Source organism: Musca autumnalis, unplaced genomic scaffold, assembly GCF_047663935.1.
Source record: "Musca autumnalis isolate F117 unplaced genomic scaffold, ASM4766393v1 scaffold_1, whole genome shotgun sequence".
NCBI lineage: Eukaryota > Metazoa > Arthropoda > Insecta > Diptera > Muscidae > Musca > Musca autumnalis.
The window spans coordinates 269,435,340-269,457,546 of NW_027411644.1; the positions used below are offsets into that span (position 1 = coordinate 269,435,340).

General features: G+C 33.7%; 2 protein-coding genes across 2 annotated transcripts in view; one reads left to right on the forward strand and one right to left on the reverse strand.

Annotated features, from left to right (window-relative positions):
- LOC141389530 (uncharacterized) overlaps positions 1-22,207 on the reverse strand; it is a 1,388,168-nt gene that overhangs the window by 1,344,262 nt on the left and 21,699 nt on the right. The window contains exon 2 of the mRNA XM_073961143.1: positions 20,864-20,899. Coding sequence (XP_073817244.1) covers positions 20,864-20,899 — 36 coding nt within the window. The remainder of the gene's footprint in view (positions 1-20,863; positions 20,900-22,207) is intronic.
- The window catches only part of Osi17 (DUF1676 domain-containing protein Osi17), a 134,265-nt gene that overhangs the window by 8,732 nt on the left and 103,326 nt on the right, over positions 1-22,207 (forward strand). The window lies entirely within an intron of this gene.

The window sequence follows — 22,207 nt, forward strand, 5'->3', positions numbered from 1 at the left end:
ACAGTGCGTTGGATGCAATTTTCACGGTTTAATATTGAAAATCAATTTTTAACAATTATTGTACTCTTCGATTTTTTTGATTTTTTTGTATTAAACTACGATTAATTACAAAAAATATAAGTCCTATTTGTAGTGGAAATTATTTAGTTTGAAGCATTGTGGTGTTTTTTTATTGGGATAGCGTTTGCAATTTTGTTTTTTCAAAATAGTCTGGCTTAATCCCATTGTTGTTGTTTTAATATTTTAAAACAACTATTTTATTAGTGGAAAAGATTTGGCATTGTTCGCCAAGGGGTAAGGCAGGGAATACTATAGTTTCGATCCACGCCACTGGATCTCATCAGTTCCCTTGTTTCTTGTTTGTGGATATTCTCCACCGAAGTTATTTTTCAATAACTTCTTCAACAAGAAACTTTTTAAACAAAAAACAAATTGCAAACGCTCTCCCAATAAAAAAAACGCCACAATGCTTCAAATTGAAGACACTGGCACGAAGTGTGTTGTTTTTGCTGTAAAGCAGACCAACCAAATTTTGGTGTGTGCATTCGACGAAATTCGACGACACATACAAGTGGAAGAGGTTTGAATTGTTTTCGCAGACACATTCGTCGGAGTTGTATGAGGTTGCCAAGGAAAAACTTCTCATTGAACTTTTTTCTTTGCTTACCTTTATACTTCGAGCTGACGATTGATGTTTGGGTATAAAAAGTTTCTTGTTGAAGAAGTTATTGAAAAATAACTTCGGTGGAGAATATCCACAAACAAGAAAAAAGGGAACTGATGAGATCCAGTGGCGTGGATCGAAACTATAGTATTCCCTGCCTTACCCCTTGGCGAACAATGCCAAATCTTTTCCACTAATAAAATAGTGGTTTTAAAATATTAAAACAACAACAATGGGATTAAGCCAGACTATTTTGAAAAAAAACGGAAATTATTTAGTAATTTTTTAAAAATGTTTAATGCAATTTTTTTCTTTATATCAGTGTGAAACATTTGTCATTTTACAAAAAACAAAAATTACAGTTCTTAACATTTGTTTTGTTGTTTTATTTAAGAATTTATCTTAAACATCATAAAAACTTCTTCATATTGTGATTTTAAGAATGGTTAAGCAATTATTGTACCAACCGAAAAACAAACTAACTAAATTGATAATCAAATAAATACAGCTCGGAAATTTTCAGTGTTGCCGTTTTGGGCATTTCGGCCCAAATTTGGGCCGAATAAAAAATATTTTTTAATTTTGGGCCGATGGGCGGCCCAAATCCTTTTTGGGCCGTTTTCATGCTAATAATTTTTAAAAAAAATTAAATATCAAATATTAGTCTTTGGGCTATTATTACATGCTTACTTTTACTATTGGATGGATTTGAAAACGTAAAATAAAGCAATTTGGTGGCATTAAAAATATAATTTTCACATTAAAACTTAATGCCAAGAAGGTCCTCCTAGTAGTTTAATTGTAACTTTTAGTTACCCTGGTTTTGAAATATATTTTTCGTGATACTTAAGTATTTGGTAAAGATTCATGCATTGTGTTCATAAATAAAAAAAGTTCATAATAAATTGTTGGCAACGGAATCATGCCAAGCTAGAGGTTTTTTTCTATTTTTGGCATATATTTTACCTATAATTAACAACCTTAAGAATGAATTTCAAGCAGATAGTTCAGGTTTATCCTATTTATATCCGAGTGTCAACTCAAATTGTCTTTTTTTATAAAAAAAATAAATAAAAAAGAGCATCAATATATTGACTACAAAAATGAATCGTACCAGCTCGAAACTTCATAAATATTTGTAGGCACAAAATCAGACAATTATATTTATGCACTCTTACTTAACAGAAAATGAAAAGTTTGAAATAAAATTTGCTGTTTTGGAGTTTTATATTAAATTACAAGATCAAAATAATAAGAGAATATACTATAAAAGTGACCCAAATACTTTACAACTCTTCTTTTGTTATAGTTTTGATTTTGCGTACAGATTTATAGCGTTTCGGCTAACTTAAAGTTGAAAGTAATGATTAAAATTGAAGGAGGACCTTCTTTGTATTAACGATTAGTGTGAAAATTACACTTTTAATGCATGCAAATTGGGTTTTTTGCGTTTTCAAATCCATCCAATAGTAAAAGAAAGGAAGTAATAATGACCCTTAAACTACTAAATACAATAACTCCATATAAGGTAACCTCAAACGAAGTTTTGCCTATTATGAACCAGGTATTACATTTTCCCAGACTTGTAGAATGTGACCCCGATTTAATAGTAACAGATTGGACTCGGTGAAACTATACTTTCTTTCATCTCAAAGAACACATCTTATAATTCCTTTGAAATTTTTGTTGTTGAAAAATAGTGCATATTCTTGAGATAAATGGCTATCTGCGAAATCATCTTTTTGTAAAAGCGTTTTGCGGTGCCAACGATAGCTCGAAAACGGATGGGTCGATCATAGTATATTTTTGAAAGTGTTTTAGGAACCTAATAAACAGAATTCAAAAAAAAATATTCTTAAAAAAAATTTGAGCTGTCAATTGACCGTTTTTGTCAAAAAATTGGGCAAAATAATTTAATCTGTCTCGCTTAAAGGCAAGCGTTTTATGTATTTAATAAGCTCACATGAATAATATAATAAGGTCATATGAAGATCGGTCAATTCGTTTTAGAGCCATCGTTGGCACCGACTTCAATAACGCCGTTTCGAGAAACACGCACTTAATGTTTATTCACAATAAATTGTTGCCTTCAAATCATTATATCTCAGACAATTTTTTGCGACATACTACCTTTACGTAAGAATAGACAATATTTTTTTCAATTTTTTTAAAAGTAATAAAAGGTATCTGTGAGAAATATATATTTTTGTTTTAATTTTTAATGTTGGGCCGTTTTAGGTCGTTTTGGGCCGTTTTTAGGCAAATTTTGGGCCGAAAAAAATTTTTTGAGCGGCAGCACTGGTATTTTTTTCACCTCTCTGAATTTGCTTGCATCCGCGAACGTGTTAATACGAAAGAGGAGGCAATCAAATACGAGGAATCGAATGATATTTGAAAAAATTAGGCCCGAAAAATATGACTTTTAGAAAAATGTTCTCACAAAATTTTCGTATTTGGATACAGATTTCTGTGAAGCTGTATAGACTACATTCACGACACATATATCAAATAACTCAGAATCGCGAGTTCTACAATCCTATACATGATTTTTTGAAAAATCTGCGGAATGAAATAAGAAGAAAATTAAAAAAAAAAAAATAAAAATTTGGCTTCAAAATGTCAGCATCATAACATTATGATGATGATGATCCTTGTTTAGTTGGCTTCTACTTTTAATTTGACAGGAAAATCGTAAAAAGTGTGGTTTAATCACAAATCGAGAGAAAACAAAAAAGACACGTTGGCTTCAACCAATATGGGTCGATTTAGCAATGTCCGTCCGTCTGTCAGCCGTAAGAAATATTTTTATTACAATCGTAAGTAATATTTTGTTCAAACATAGATCAAGTTCGAAGATGGGCCATATCGGTATACTCACTCGGGTACCTCCCCCACAAAAATTCAACATTTTTCGTTATAATAGCGCCAACGATAAGTCTCAAAGAAAGTAACGTATTTGGTCTATGTCTATTAGGCATAGATCAGTTTCGAATATGGACTATATCGGTTACCTCCCACACATTTATGTATTTCTGCATTTGTATGTAACATGCAAAAGGAACCGAGATAGACCCATAGATCCTTTTAGGGATATATGTATATTAAGCCGGGCGATATGAAAACCTTAATGGTCCCTTCGCGTTTCTGATTCCTGGGATTGAACTGAGCAAAAAAGTCCACTGGCCCATATGTCTACTATGAAAATCGAGCCTCCCGATTTTGACTATTGATTTTTATTGACGATTTTTGGATATTTTGGCATATAACAGTCAAACCATTGAGATTTGCGATCCACAACTAAGACCACAATTGTAGGTAACACAATTATCAAGGACTCTCTAGTACATCGCAAAAGTATTGGAATGCTCCTTCAGACAGTTTTGGCCTTGAGAAGGTGCAAACTTTTCAGAAAATGTCGATAAATGACATTGTGCTACAAAAGTTGACCAAAAACATATTCAAGCGTTCTGATGCAAAATTTTATCATGTTGGGATCCATGGACAACGTAAGTGCCTTTAGTTTGTTTGGGTCACTTCGTTTTGTTTTTTATAACGGTAAAAGTAGGGGAGAATAATATCTTTCGAACAAGTTATTATTTTTTTTAAATTGGTTAACAAATAACTAAGTTATAGTGGCTTAAGTCTGAAACCCCCCACAAAAAAACTATAATTGAATTTCTCACAATTTTCAAAAATATAATGTTTTTTTGTTTTGTTTAATATTTATTTTGAAAATTGTGAGAAATTCAGTTATAGTTTTTTTTTTTGTGTGGGTTTTCATACTTAAGCCACTGTAACCTAGCCATTTGTTAACCGATTTAAAAAAACAAGTAAAAAAGTATCAGTCGGCTTTGCCAACAGAGATATACCCTCAGCCTGTGTATATTGAAACAATTATTTCCCAAGAAATGTATGTATTTAGGGGATTTTAAAAATTTTGGGCGTTTGAACCGACAAAAATGTTGATAGGATAAAGCAAAAGTTTTGCGGAGGAGATACTAAAAGGAATTGATCGACATTGACCGTTGTGGAAGAGGATCTCCAGCCACAACATATGGTGCCATAGGTGGTTTTTACACTATACGGGCTGTTTGCTCAAGAAGTATGGACTTGCCTCTTAAAAAAACGTTTACCATCGTAATTGAGGCAGCGAATGCAAGTTGCTTCAACAAAAATCAAAGTGATTCGATATCAGGTCTTAAAGTGAACTTATCCGAAATTTTGTGTGGGAGGTACCAGATGGAGTGGACAAATATAGTCCATATTTGAACCTGATCTATATCTGGTAGATATATTAGGACGTGTAAAGTATGGACCAATTCGGCCACTCCCTTCAAGAGTTACCGTACGAACAATTTTTCCGAACATTTTTGAACTTTTGTGGGGGAGGTACCTGAAGGAGTGGACCGATATGGCTTATCTTCGAACTTAAACTATGTTTGGACAAAATATTACTAAGGCCAAATGTTGTACCAAATCGGCAGATCCGTTCTAGAGTTATCTTGCGATCCAACCACCTCACACGGTGTCATAGCGGTTCTTTGCAACTTTCATGCTATTTTCTCAGGAAGTATGGACTTGCCCCTAATAAAATTTGTACCGTCGTATGGGGGGCAGTGAATACAAGTTGATAAAACAAAAATTAAAGCGATGCGAGAGATGGCCCTAAACTGAACTTTTCCGAAATTTTGTGTGGGAGGTACCCAAAGGAGTGGACCGATTGAGTCCATATTGAAACCTTATCTAAGTCTGGTACACATTTCAGGTTGTGCAAAGTATGGACCAAATCGGTTACTAACTTCAAGAGTTATCGTGCGCACAAATTTTCCGAACATTTTCGAACTTTTGTGGGGGAGGTACCGGAAGGAGTGGACCGATATAACCCATCTTCGAACTTAAATCAAATCTGGACAAAATATTTCGATACCCAAAATTTGAACCGAATCGATTGATCCGCTCGAGAGTTATCGTGCGCACCAGCCAGCCAGACAGACAGACAGACAGACGGACAGACAGACAGACGGACGGACATTGCTAGATCTACTCAAAATTGTCTGAAACGGATATCGTACAAACATACTTGGGGTCTAAAACCATTATTTCGATGAGGCACATTTTTGGTCGTATCAAAGTGTAAATACCCTCTTTAGCCTAAAGGCTGAGGGTATAATAATAACTTGTTCGAAAGACATTATTCTCCCCTTTAAATTTCACTACTTTTACCGTTATAAAAAATAAAACGAAGTTATACAAACGAACTAAAGGTATTGTCGTTGTCCATGGATCCCAACACGATATACAGTCGAAATCGCTTATAACGTCGCTAAAGGGACCGGCCAAAATCGGACGCTATAAGCGATAGAGGTTATTAACGATATTTATAAAAGAGGTAAAATTATATTATGTATAGTGACTTTTGGGTATAAATACGTTGTTTTATTAAGTATATAAATAAAATCAATTATTTTTTTACTTTTTCATTCTATATACCTAAGTATAAATGACTAAAAACAAATAATAAAAAATAACGATATTAAATTCATTCTTCAGCAGATATATCACCTTAAAATAGGATATGGTTCTATTTCTAATTGTCTGTTATTTTAGTTTGTGCTTTTGAATTCCGACATAAGGGTTTCCAAAACGCATTTTTGTTTGTAACATCTTCTGAATAAATACATTTTTGAAGAGTTTCTACAGCTAGACACGCCTCTGACACTGACGGCATTTTAAATTCTGTCTCTGTAGTATCCGCAGTTTCTACGTAAGTCTTGCCTCCATCTAAAACTTCCAACATTATGTCGTCGTCATTATATATGGCAGATGTGAACTTTGTCATCGATGGCAACTAATTATTCAATATCTTCTACGTGTTGGGAGAAATTCGAAGAAGTTAAATGTCTTCAGAATCGTTCAAAGGGCCGTTAACAATCCCACATGATGAAAACAATTACCAATGACAGAAGACATTACATTTTTCCATGATTCATCTAACAATAACACGTCATTTAATTTCGTATTTTGATCCTTTTCTATTCTTGCCAGGATAGTGGATATTTGCCGATCCGGCAATGCGATTTTAATCATTTTATTCCACCTTGGTCCATGGGTTGTAAAACAGATGTGACATTGGGTGGCAAAAATTCAAGCTTAATTGACTTGAGGCCGCCATTTTCGAACATGTTGTGCATAAGTATGGTATTTTGTTGTTGTTTGAGTTTGAAAAAAATATACATACAACAAATTATTGAAAGAAAATTTCCTTATTCCTATGATTCGACGGTATAACCGATAGCAAAATTCAAATATTTCACAAAAAACCGACGTTACAACCGATCTGACGTTATAAGCGATGACGCTATAAGCGATATTTATTTGTGTGGAATATAAAGAGCAGAATTCGGGACTTTTGGATTACGACTGTAATTTTGCATCAGAACGCTTGAAAATTTGTCTGGTCAACTTTTGTAGCTTGATAATTGTGTTTTGGTTGTGGATCGCAAATCTCAATGGTTTGACTGTTATATGCCAAAATATGCAAAAATCGCCAATAAAAAACTTCAAGTCAAAATCGGGAGGCTCGATTTTCATCGTAGACATATGGTCCAGTGGACTTTTTTGTTCAGTTCAATCCCAGAAAGCAGAAACGCGAAGGGCCCATTAAGGTTTTTTTTTCCTCCTACACAAATCGCCTCGGCCTAATGTATATATAATCACTTACAATCTGCAACAATTTAGAAAAGTGCGGTTTAAAACCATCTCTCGAATCGTTGTGTTTTTCATGCAACCGGTTGTACTCGAGACCCCTTTACGATGTTACAAGCTTTTTCAGAGGCAAGTCTATAATTCTTGAGAAAATGACCCGAAGGCTAATAAAGTCCCCTACGGCCACCATGTGTACTGGCTGGTTCGCGTGACAACTCTCGAACCGGATATTGCATTGGTCCAAACTTTGCATTTCGCAATATTTCCTCGAATATTAGATGAAATTCAATGATGGTGTTTATCGGCCCACTTCTACCGGTACCTCCTCCACAAAAGTTCCAAAATATTTTTACTTTTTGTTGTGACCAATAATGTATGCTTTTTATACTGAAATGTGTTGTTGTTGGGCTTTTTGGTCAGGTATTTTTAATGAGAATAAAAAACTAAGTTTTATTTCATTTCCACTCGACGTTTCGTTGGTTTTATTCCAACTTTCTCAAGAGTGTTATTTTATTGGCGAAATTCTAGTAACAAAATAAAAAGGGAGATTCTTATTAGACTTTTTTCTGTTAGATATTTCACTTGTTTTAACTTACATTAGATATTTCACATTATTTTAAACTTTTTTCTTATATTAAAAAACGGGACTGCACACACATAAATTAATATAAATAATTGCAAAAATAATTAAAGTTAAAACTAAGCTAATATCACAGAACTGTTACTACTTGATTGAAATGGAATACTGATGTTTTTTTTTTAAAATGTGGAATTTTGAAATATTTTGTGCAAACTTAGTATAATTTCGAAAGCTAGTCATTTCGATCCACTTCTGATGGTACCTTCCTCACGACATTTTTGTGCAGTTTAAGGTCTGTTTGATGATGTTTTCTAAATTTTTACAGAATGACATCTTGTGTAGATATTATGTTTTTCGTGGGCAAGTCCATGCTTCTGTAATGTAATGTAATGACTGGTGGACGCGCTATCTATCGAAAGGGATGACTCCCAACATAAGATCAACTTCCAATAACGGCAATGTGATCCATTCCACCACCTCCGCAAAACTCGTGAGCTTTAATCCAAATACTCGTACATATTTTTGTCGGCAAGTACATATGTATGTCCAAAAAGGGCCACACAATTCTGTAAATCCCCTGAATACATTCTTTTTTGAGGAATAGGATTTTGGTTGTATAGACGGCATTCGATCTGTTCATAGATGAAAGTTTCAATACCCACAGGCTGAGGGTATATTTCTGTGAACGTGTTTTCGTTGAAAAAAATCTCAAAATGTTCACTTTTAGTGATTTCAGATATTGGGAGTTTGTCGGAAATTTACTATAGCATAATTTCCTGTACCTATTAAGGCAAATATTTTCAGTTAATTTCATAAATTTATTTAAGATGAAAGATTCATCAATACATACATTTCCAGTTTTCAATGAGTGTTCCTCTGCGTGAGCGCTGTTCACCCACTTTGCATTTAAAATTTTTTTTATTACAACCCACTGCACTAACAAATTAAGGCATATTAATTTCTGCTAATAATTTCAACCAGCAGAGTTTCATTATGAATGATATCATGCTTGGTTAAATTTTATGTCAATGCACAGCTATAGGCCCATTACTTATATACCTACATACATATTATGCTGTACCTGCATTGCATTGTAACTGCAAATTTTATAACAGCCAACAAAGTTTTTTAATGCCTTTTAAAGTGATAAATACATTTTCACTTTGTGTTTTACTTTGCATTGTTGTAAAAATGCATTTTTCTTTGACTTTAATTAACTCATTTGAAAGCAGAACAAACACTCAAGTTGTGAGCAATTACCAGGGTTTGATGGTTTTTGGTTAACTAGTTAAGTAAATAAGTGGACAAAAATAAAAATATTCACTTAAACCCCAGCAAAACAGATGAGAGTGAAATTTCGCATTATCGAGCAAAAAATTTGAATTTTTTGTTGACGTTTTATTTGTTGAAATAGGGTGTAACTAAAATTCCGTTGTCTAGTTATAAGACATATTTAAGTCAACAAAATATGGAAATCTGGGCCCTATTCCACGAAACAACTTATCAACTTTTCATTTTGCACTTAGCAATATTTTTGAGAAATTTTCACATTTTTGTGTTCCACAGAACAGTTATTTTTGGTAAGTGATATGTTAATTGAGTGCCTAAGTTGTTAAAAATTATTTGCTCCCTTTTTAATTTCTGTTCTTCCAACGTTTTCTTCTACTAATTTTTGATAAGTGCAAAGTGAAAAGCGATAAGTTGTTTCGTGGAATAGGGCCCTGGTCATTAATGTTGACATAATGTGTTAATGTATGATATTGACTCAAGAGAATGATTACCATAACCATTATAGTAATAAGAATTGTCCCACAAACATCCCAGACAAGGCAGACTTCTCAGATGATATAGGATATTTATCGCCGAGTCCTATAATTTTCGTTCGTCGGAACTCTATTTTGTTTTTACATACTAATTACAGTTCATAGTGTGTAAACTTTAATTGTTAAACATGTTCGTTTGTTTCTTCTCAAAGAAGAATAACAAGAAGTATATTACAAATGTTTTCATTGTAATATAGTTACGTACATGTGTATATTACGATGTGTTGGTACATAATTATTTATATTATTATATCTTGGTACATGAAAAATAAGCTTCCCAAAAATATGTGTATGTATTTTTCCAAACAGAACATAATAAGTTACGGTGAGAACCTAATTACGGAAACCAAACAACTTTCCCTTCTTTTTTTGGGAGGGAACCCAAAGGCAGCTAGCAAAGACAAATTTCATTTTTGTCCAAAAATTAATTATGTTACCATCTCGTACATGTGAAAATGCCGCCCAAAGAAATAACACGATTATTATGAGATTATGCATGTACAATTATTTTCCACCCTAAAGATTTAATCTACATACATACGTACATATGTATGTATATTTTAATGTAAATATTAATATGTGTTATAGTTTGTACATTGCATTCATCATATACAAATTTACATATTATTGTAAACAAACTAAGCATATTTATTCAAGAATTAATTATTTTTATTTTTTTGATTCCAGAAAAATGCAAATTATTTTTAAACAAAAACGTATATACATATGTCTGTTAAATGCCAGATACCAATTGTTCTGAAAATAATTAAGGAAGTGTCCGTCGGTTTGGCCGACAGAGATATACACTCAGTATGTGATATAGCCCATTATTTTAATAGAGGCATGTCACCAGAAATCAGTAGTTAAAAATAAGCAGTTACGGCTTTTAGTACCAAACAAGTAAGTACTTATTTGTCGAATTTTAGTGGCTAAAAAAAACTACTGATTTTTGTTCAAATGCCCTTGTTAAAATAATGGGTTAGTAGGTCGATTTATAATGGTTTTTGTTGCTCTGGAAAGAATAGCAGAAAACCCCGTATAGGATGTTCTTTCCGAACTCAAATTGACAACTCTAAACAAATTGATTTAAAAGCAATGGTTTTTTGGTAACTATAAAGTATCCCACATTTCTAATATTTTCAGTAAAAAATCCCATCACCAAACAGTAAGTTTTTACAGTATTTTTTGACTAGGTATTCTGTGACCACTAGAAGTCGAACATATGCTCTATTTTGAAAAAAGTTGAGGTGAATTTTTGTTCAATTTAAACACAATCGACATTTTTGTTTTGTTGACTGCTGGATTTGAACATGCGAACTATACACTGTACCACGCATACGACCAATAAGGGTTGCTTTAACGCTTACATGTGCACCACCATAATTTTCGAGGGTTGTTTCGAAATGAGTTTCTGATTATAAGGATATACTTTTCTATGGGCAAGCCCATCCTTCCTGACACAATGACCCAAAAGCTCAAAAAAACAAGTAAAAAAGTATCAGTCGGCTTTGTCGACAGAGATATACCCTCAGCCTTTATGAATTTAAACTTTCTTTGTTATTTTGGGAGTCATATCTTTTCGAAAGATATCGCGCTCACTAGTCATTTCAGTGGGTCATTGTCTAACTTTTGGACCAGTATGCCAGGAAGCAAGGACTTGTCCACGGAAATATATTATCCAACTAAGTTTTGACAAAATATGACGAAGGCCAAATTTTTATCTATATCGGTTGATCACTTCGAGAGTTATCGTGCTCCCCAGCCACTCCATATGGTGCTATATGAGTTTTTTACACCTTTCGGGCTGTTTTCTCAAGAAGTATGGAATTGCCCTAAAAACTTTCACAGTCGTAACGTCGTTACGCAGCGAATGCAAGTTGCTTCAACAAAAATCAAAGTTATTCGAGAGCAGGTCTTATAGTGAACATATCCGAAACTTTGTGTGGGAGGTACCCGAAGGATCGGACAAATATATTCTATATTCGAACCTGATCTATATCTGGTAGATATATTAGTAAGTGTAAAGTATGGACAAAATCGGTCAAGAGTTATCGTGCGCACAATTTTTCCGAAAGTTTTTGAACTTTTGTGTGTGAGGTACCTGAAGTAGTGGGCCGTAATGGCTTATTTTCGAACTTGAACAAAATATTACGAAGGCCAAATTTTGGACAGAATCGGCAGATCCGTTGCACGATGTGAATAGAATGGACCAAATCGGTTGCTTCCTTCAAGAGTTATCGTTCGTACAAATTGTCCGAACATTTTCGAACTTTTGTGGGGGAGGTACCTTAAGGAGTGGACCAATATAACCCATCTTCGAACTTAAACTAAGTTTGGACAAAATATTACGAAAGCCAAATTTTGGACCGAATCGGTTGATCCGTTCGAGAGTTATCGTGCGCTCCAGCCAGCCAGACAGACAGACGGACGAACATTGCTAAATCGACTCCAAATTGTCTGAAACACATTTCGTCCAAACATACTTGGGGTCTAAAACCATTATTTCGATGAGGCACATTGTGCCGTATGAAAGTGTATATACCCTCGTTAGCATAAATGCTGAGGGTATAAATATGGTACGGTGGCCAACTAAAGTTGCTCTTTTTTCAAAGATTTCACATTAATTGTTAATATTCTACGATTTTTTTTGTACAGCCTTAACCTAAAAGAGACATTATTCACGAAATTTTAACCTACAATCACAGTTTCCGTATAAAGGCTAACTTCAGCCAAGAATTGAGAATTTTATCTATCCCTTTTTCCAATTTTTTATTTAGGGGGATTTTAGAAATGTTTTGCCATTTTTTTGGAGTTATACACTTGCCGAAAAAATAATAACTTTTTTATACCTCCCTCCATAATATGGAGGGTATAATTAAATTTGTCATTCCGTTTGTAACACATAGAAATATTCCTCAGAGACCCTATAACGTATATATTTTTGATCAGCATTTCGAAATAGCTATGTCCGTCCGTCTGTTGAAATCAAGATACAGCTCGCAATTATTAAGATAGATCATTCTAATTTGATATAGAAGTTTATATTACTCCTAGATTGTTTGGTATTAAAAATGGGCCATATTGGTTCATGTCGTGATATAACCCCCATAGAACAGTACCTCCCTATTTTTGGTATTTTGAGTTTTTTTATACTTATTATAACACCGAAATAACTGAAATTTGGTAGTTAGTCATCGTTGGGGATTTAAAACTTTCCAACTGAAATTAGTCGGTAAAGGTCCACGCCTTCATATAGCCCCCATAGAACAGTACCTCCGCAGTTAGAAGAATGAAATATTCTACAAAAAGATTCGCCAATCGATTTGACTGAATGCATCTATTTTCAAAACGAAGCTACAATAATAATGAGATATGAAGATATTTTCCCAAGTATTATAGGGAAAAATCAAAAAACTCATTACGCAATATCTCAGAAACTTGACCTATGGCGAAAATTTCCTTTTGGATTCTTTATATACTCACCAAGGGCTTTCATCTCCGAAAGGAGTTTTCCACCCCCAGACTTTTAGTTCCATTTTGTGTCACAGTGTTATTATATATATTGATATAATATATACAGTGCCCGGCATAATTATTTTGACAAATTTGAAAAAATGATGTGTTTGGATTTTTACCGGATTAGTCTTCTACAAAAATATGAAAAAATATTCTGGCTAATCCTTTACTAGAGTACTTATAATTAGTAATAAATTTTATCAATTTAAATTTACGCTTCCACTTTTGTAATGTAAATAAAATTTCACTGCGTGGCATAAGTATTTTGACAAAATTGTTTTATTGATTTTTAGACCTCAACAATTAAAAATGTTTTATTTATACTTATGATTATTATTAGTTACGGTAAAAATAATATGCTTCGCACACATCTGTACCGCTATGGACCCATTTACGGATCGATGTTTCAAGGATTTAGGGATTTATCACTAAACAACATTTTCGATGATTTTCTCCCATTATTTTCCACATTTCCACTTACTAATGAGAGTAAGAACATTTTTCTCTTACAAATGTGATATTTGAAGGAGACTACTTTAAGTTTGAACCCGAAATACGCTCCAAACTTGCTCCACAAAATTCAGGCTTACAATAGTAGCAGTGTTCTGCAAATGAATGTATAACATTTCGATCGGTTTAATACCATGTTGTTATGAAATATTGTTTAAAATGCCAAAATATTCATTATAGTCCGCAGCATTATCGATAACAATTAAATATCACAGCATTTTAAATGGTGGATCAACATATTCTGATGCCTGGAAATATTTGGGCATGGCAATAGCATCAGAAGGACATTTATTTCACAAAGATATCAAACTTTTTGGCGGTTTATTGACTCAAGCATACTAAAAAGGTTATTTTAAGATGAATTATGTCCAAATTTATTTTTATCAGTCCACAATATGCTCTACCACAATGATTGGTGGGGTGCAAGTGATTTTTATTGAAAATCTAATTGAAAATTTTTGTGGCTATGATTTATAAATCGAGTGGAATAGCAAAAAATGACTTCAAATTGATTTTTTTTATAATGTTTAGAGGTTCTAGTCTTAATAGAGAGTTTGCTTTGACATCGAAATTATTCAGAAGATGAGGATTTGTGTGCTTAAGTAAGATTAGATTTGCAATTCTGCTCTATTTACCGGAGAGCAACTTCTCTAATTTCACATTTTCTGCCTAGATCGACCATATTTACAGCGTTTTCAGTATTTTGAGATTTATTCTTTTCAAAATGAATAGATAACTGCAGCAATGTCTAAACAATAGCTACATTTATTACCGAAACTGTAATTTTAAATTTCACTACAATTTTTGACACCAACATTCCCTATTTGAATTAAAAATCTATGACTGTCAAGAAAATTTTTTCTTAAATGTTAATAATTTAGCTAAATCAATTAATTTTGTTACCAAAAAGTTCGATTAAGTACCAAAAGTAACATAATTATAGCATGTCAAAATACTTATGCCGTTTTGCGTTTGCCTCCCTTTTTAAACATTCGCCTACCTAATCACAAATAAAGCTGGAATATTTTTGAACCACTAATATTTATTTAGCTGAGAGGACAAAGAAAACCCATAAGCTGTTAATATCCCGTTATATGAATGCTGATAATAATTATATGCCTTTTAAGACAAATGTAAATTTTGTCAAAATAATTATGCCGGGCACTGTATATATAAATAAAAATCAAATGTGGGTCGTTGGTAATGGTATCAGTTGAGAACGGTCTATTTGGATAATTAGGTCTATTTGGATAATTCTTTTGTTGAAATGTTCGTCATAACCCAACTTAGGTTATTATGCAAAGAAAATTTTACCAAGCCCACATTTTTCAATTTTCAGTTTTTATATTTTCTACAAAAACTACTGAACCAATTTTTCTGAAATTGTCAGGGAATGAACAGGCATGGCCACTGGTTGAAATGGGCTACAAATTGTGTTAAATTTAGGAGGCCCCCCCTATACCCTATTTCTTTAAAAATGCTATATCGATATAAATAAAAATCAAATGTCATTTATTGGTAAAGGTATAAGTTGAGAACGGCTGGACCGATTCCTTTTTGAAATGTTCGTCATAACCTAACTTATGTTTTAATGAAAACAATATTTGACCACGCCCACTTTTCTCAAGTTTATATTTTAATCCTTTCTACAAAAACTACTAAACCGATTTTCCTGAAATTTTCAGGGAATGTATAGGTATGACCCCCGGTTAAAAAGGCAATATTTTTTGTTGAATTTCGGAGGGACCGAGGTACCTCCGCTAAGCAATATTTTTTTAAAAAGCTATTGTTGTAAATCGTGCGTATGTATCGGTTTGAAAATTAATTTGCAATGGTGGTTGTGTCTCCCACACTAGACAGTTATTTGTGGCCTTAAAACCCGACCACGCCCACTATTTTAAATATGTTATATCTCCGAAACTTCTGAACCAATTTCCATGCCATTTTCAAATGATGTACATGAATGAATTTTGGAGGAGTCCTATTTCTTAAATGCGCTATATATGTACAATTTACGAACGTGTCCGTTTCCCCTACCCTGGGTACATATTTTACCCATAAGACCCAACCACTCCCACTTTCTGAAATATGTTACAAATCAATGGAAATACCAGATGTTATGCATAACGAAGCTAAGGTCTTATTGGAAAGCAAGTGTTTAGATTAGAAGGCATTTTAAGGATAGCTATAACTTCATCAGGTATAAAAGACACAATGTAAGAAGGTGGAAGGGCGGCACAGTCGGACATTAAGTTTTCACTGGACATTCATTTGAATGAGGGGACACATGCAATATTAAATAGCAGTTATCATCTGGAAGAGATGTACGATGGCACATAAAAATTCCCTAGAAGCTTTAGATTGATTTTTGTAGGATTTAAGAAGCGATTCACGTTTAGATTTCAGACAAACACTTTCAGTTATACTATTCCAGACCGAGCCGGGTCGGCTAGTTGTCAATAAAAATCGTTAAAAGTGTTAGTAATGGCGATAGATGGTCTACTGCTAAAAGCTTAAGAAAACCAGTTTCACCATATAAGGCCTGAGCCTGTTTTGTATCCAGAGAGAAGGTCTTAAGATCGCTTTAACTGCCGACAGAAGTTCTGAAGAGGAGATAACAAATACCCAAAACTTTTTATTTTGTTAACAGACTTATGACAGTTTTTTTTTATCTATTGAAGACTTCAAGAGATCTTGTATTGCCAATAGAAGGGTAATAGATGCTTTATTTCAACAAAAGAAGCCTCAAGTGGACTTGTACTGCCATCTGATGGTTTACCAAGGTTTAACAAGTTTTGTATTTAGGAGAACACCACAAGAGGTTTTGATGCCCGCAAAAGGATTTAGGAGAGCTTGTTTTTATACCCTCAGTCTTTAGTCTAAGGAGGGTATATGGGCAATATTATTGAAAATGTAACATCGTTGAAGCCAAGGTTTACCCCTTTATAACTCGCGAATAGTTGTCGTATATTGTACAATTTAAATGCTTTTGGATAAAATGAAATGTTTTTAGACTTGGCAAAAAATATTAGCCTTCGAAGTTGATTTGCGTGGAAGCTGTATTTATGTTAAAAAATGGGTAGAAATGGGTTGAAGCCAACGTGACTTTTTTTGTTTTGTCTCGATTTGTGATTAAACCACATTTTTCCGGATTTTCCTGTCAAAGTGAAAATAGAAGCCAACTAAATAAGGATCATCCCACCAATGTATAACTTTTCAAAATTTGATCTGCGTCTACTGTTAAATGATGCTGACATTTTGAAGCCAGATTTTAAGTGTTTTTTGAAATTTTCTTATAATTTCGTTCCGCAAACAGGTTTTTCAAAAAATCATATATAGGAATGAAGAACTCACGATTCTGATTTATTTGATATATGTGTCGTGAATGTAGCCTACACAGCTTCAGACAAATCTGTATCCAAATACGAAAATTTTGTGCGAACAAATTTCTAAAAATCATATATTTCGGGTCTAATTTGTACAATTGGCATCCGATTTACTCGTGCATGATTGCAAATTTTGGATTTTTACGTTGCGGATCTAATAAATCAGAAATTCCAAGGTAGGAAAATCACCTAATATTGGTTTTGAAAATATCGCGCATTTTATCGCGTATTCTGTTGGCCGCTTGCACTACTATGAAAAAACTAGTGCAGCATCTTCCTTTTTGCGGAAACAGAAATTTAAAAACTTCACTGATAAGGGAACTACATTCATTTTATCCCAAAAATAGTGTGTGATGCTACATCCACGGTTCTTGACTGATTGCCTTGAAATTGGTATATATCGATGCAGATTTTCATGGTGACACTAAAACCGGATGCGGAACGAAATTGGAAGAGCTTTGCGCAAATTAGCGATGTTTTATAGGTTTTTTAATGCTAAGATGTACCTGATGCTACATCTTAGCGACCAAATTATATTTCGAAACATATATACAAATTAAAAGATATGGTCTTGCTGTACATGAAAATCACATGCGGACAAAACGATTTTGATAATTACGCGATTTACACATATTTTAATAATGCATATAAGTTAAAGCGTTTTATTTGAACTCTATTTCCGTTTAAGACGTCTAATGATTTATTTCAACAACCCGATAACTTTCCTCAATAGGAAACCTTCTATGTGAATGTAGATAAAGCAAAATCCGCCCATTTTCTTGGGAGTTTCAAGAAAAATAAAAGAAGTACTCCTATAGAATTTTTCCAATATTTTCAACTCTAGAATGCATGTGAAAACTATTATTCCAAGCCAAAATTTGTTTTTTGTAACACAAATATGTGCTTATTTTGGCTATAATAACCTAACTACTATCCCGATGATTATAAGTTTGGTCTAATTTGATTCCCCGTGAAGTCTTTCTTTAAAACTGTTACTTTTTTTGTAATTTTTGACGGGTAAATGGACCTATATTTTCAAAAAATTCGGATTACATTTAAAATTTTGTCAATTTTTTGTAAATTCCGCGAATGCTGAGTAACATTTTACAAATATTATGCAATCTACTTAATGACGTCACTTCGTGATAACTTTTTAGTGACAATTGTGCTCAATAAAATAATTAGCGTTTTTATAATATAATATCTTAAAAGCAGAAGTAAAACAGCGATAACATTTGTCCGCAACAAACAAAAATTTGCTCGCGAGCGGATTTGTACTGGGGAATTTTTTCTTAACCTATGTACCAAAAATCGTTAATGTAGCGCGAAAAGAAAAAATTCAATTTTTTGGAAATGGAATATGAAATAATTGGCAACATTTCCCATATACACTTTGATACGATGAAAATGTGCTCATCGAAATAATGGTTTTAGACCCCAAGTATGTTTGGACGAAATGTGTTTCAGACAATTTGGAGTCGATCCAGCCATGGCCGTCTGTCTGTCCTGCTGGCTGGAGCGCACGATGACTCTCGAACGGATAAACCGATTCGGTTCAAATTTTGGCTTTCGTAATATTTTGCCCAAACTTAGTTTAAGTTCGAAGATGAGCTACATCGGTCCACTCCTTCCGGTACCTCCCCCACATAAGTTCGAAAATGTTCGGAAAGTTTGTGCGCACGATAACTCTTGAAGGGAGTTACCGATTTGGTCCATACTTTGTCTAGCGTAAACTTTCTATTAGAGTAATATGAGGTTCCAATTTGTTCTCAATAGGTCCACTCATTCGGGTACCTCCCACACAAAATTTCGGAAAAGTTCAGTTTAGGACCATCTCGCGAATCGCTTTGATTTTTGTTTTAGCAACTTGTATTCACTGCCCTCCATACGACGGTACAAGTTTCATCAGGGGCAAGTCCATACTTCCTGAGAAAATAGCATGAAAGTTGCAAAAAAAACCCTATGACACCGTGTGAGGTGGTTGGAGCGCAAGATAACTCTCGAACGGATCTGCCGATTAGGTCCAAAATAGGGCCTTAGTAATATTTTGTTCAAACATAGTTTAAGTTTCAAGATAAGCCATATCGGTCCACTCCTTCAAGTACCTCCCCCACAAAAGTTCAAAAATGTTCGGAAAAATTGTTCGCACGGTAACTCTTGAAGGGAGTGGCCGAATTGGTCTATACTTTAAACATCCTAATATATCTACCAGATATAAATCTGGTTCAAATATGGACTATACTTGTCCACTCCATCCGGTACCTCCCACACAAAATTTCGGATAAGTTCACTTTAAGACCTAATATCGAATCACTTTGATTTTTGTTGGAGCAACTTGCATTCGCTGCCTCAATTACGATTTTAAAAGTTTTTTTAGGGGCAAGTCCATACTTCTTGAGCAAACAGCCCGAAGAGTGTAAAAACCCCCTAAGGCACCATATGTTGTGGCTGGAGGTCCACTTCCATAACGGTCAATGTCGATCCATTCCTTTTAGTATCTCCTCCGCAAAACTTTTGATCTTTCCCCTAATTAACATTTTTGTCGGTTCACATGCCCAAAAATTTTAAAACCCCCTAAATACATACGTATTTTGGGAAAAAATTGTTTCAATATACACAGGCTGAGGGTATATCTCTGTCGGCAAAGCCGACTGATACTTTTTTACTTGTTCAATAGTATATCAGAAATGGATTTCATCTGGCCATACAATGCTAATGTAGACCTTGAGATCCTCTAAAAATAGTTTCCAGTGAACTTTACAACTGATAGAAAGTTTGACATTGGATTGTTTATGAAGTAAAAACCTCAAAACTTAATACGTTAGAGATGAAAATAAAGGGGAAACAGTGAAAATTTAATTGAAATATAAAATGGATTTAAATACGTACATAAATTATAGTCTAGTAAATGGGTTCATCAAAATTGTCGGAAAATATTAATTTGAGCGGGTTGATTCCAAAGTCTTTATTTTAATAAAATATAATAATTTAATTAAATTCATTCCACGTACTTCCATTTTTTCTCTTATTTTCATCATTATATTCAAAGCAAACAATTTTGCAATTAAATACCATCTTGAAAACAAGTACTAGACCACATTACTTTTTCATTACATCACATCGTAAAATTGCTGACCATTTCGACCGACACACACGGTACATGACACACAAACCATAACAAAAGTGGCACTTGACACGCGTCTACGGTTCAGAGTTTAAAATGTCAAACGACAAAACCATAGAAGTGATGGTAATTTGAAAATTAAAAACAAAAAATCAAAAACATTAACCAAAAAATTAAAACAATTTATACTTTAAAATTGTTTTGCTAACTGGCATTATGGTATGGCGCACTTTTGATGGTTATACCATTGACAGTTAATGAAAACTCGTTATAACAAAATTAAAATAAATGCGGTACTTTGTTTGTTTACTTTTTTCTGTATTTTCTTAAGCGAAAGTATTTCACATTTGATGTCATATCATCAGTACCATTAATTCAATTAAAGTAGGTACATATGTATGTCTGCTAGTCCATACTTACACTATCATATATATTACAAAGAGTATTCACTTATTTATGTAACCGCAAAATTGTTGTGTAAGTAGTAACAATGATCACTTTGAAAACCAATGAACAATGAAATTGATATCAGTCAGTATTACACTTTCTTCTTACCTTTTCTTGTCTGATGTTTGCAATTCAAATGGATTTCTGTAAAATAAAATAAAAAAACGATGATTATTCAGTTATATCCAACGGCAGTCGAAATGTTTTATTTTAAATACATACAAATACATGAATATTCCAAGAATATGTTAAGCCATTTTAGATGGAGAAGTAGTCAAACACTGGGAACCCTTACTACATAATTTTAGCTAATTTGGTCAGCTAAAAACTTAAAAATACCTGAAATTGGGTGGAATTGGAGTTTGGACCCAATTGGTTGCCCCGTTCAAGAGATATCGTGTATACCATTTTAATGATATTTTCTTCGAACTGAAACTAAGTTTGGACAAAACATGACGAAGGCCAAATTTTGGACCATGTCGGTTGATCAGATCGAGAGTTTTAGTGCTCTCCAGCGACTACATATAGTCCTATAGGGGGTTATACACATTTCTGGTTGTTTTCTAAAGAAGTATAGACTTGCCCCTGAAAAAACTTTTACCGTCTTAATTGAGGCAGCGAATGCAAGTGGCTTCAATAAAAATCAAAGTGATTCGAGAGCAGCTCTTAAAGTTAGAGATGGTATTTACCGTGTATTTACCCGGTAAATACCCACACGGTGGGTAAATACCCATTTGTGGGTATTTATTTGGGTATTTACTATATTGAATGGCAAATACAACATTTTAGACCCTATTCCTGGGTTTAGGTTGTAAATTCGTTTCAAAATGGATAGTTTTACAATACTTTAACCTAGTGGGTAAATACTTGGGTAAATACCCGAGTATTTACCCAAGTGTTGGGTAAAAACTCATTAACTGCCGAACCACTTGACGTAGGCTGACAAAATTTGGCTTACATCTTTCTTATGTCAACAGAACTTCTGGTACTGAACATGGGGTCTCTGGGTCCATGTTTTGATATAGCCCCCATATAACCGTACCTCCCGATTTAAGGTATTTTTTGTCTATTAGCCACATTTTACACTAATATTGGCTGTAGCTTGGCACAGTGAGTTCTCAATGTGTAGAAAATATCCTTGCAGAAATTTGTCAATATAGGTCCACGTTTTCTAATAGCCCCCATATAAGTGTACCCCGATTTCGAGTATTTACTCAAATTTTGGGTAAAAACTCTTTAACTGCCGAACCACTTGACGTAGGCTGACAAAATTTGGCTCAAATCTTACTTATATCAAGAGAATATCTAGTATTGAAAATGGGGTCTCTAGGTCCATGTTTTAATATAGCCCTCATATAGCGGTACCTCCCGATTTAAGGTATTTTTCATCTATTAGCCACACTTTACAATAATATTGGCTGTAGCTTGGCACAGTAAGTTCTCAATGTGTAG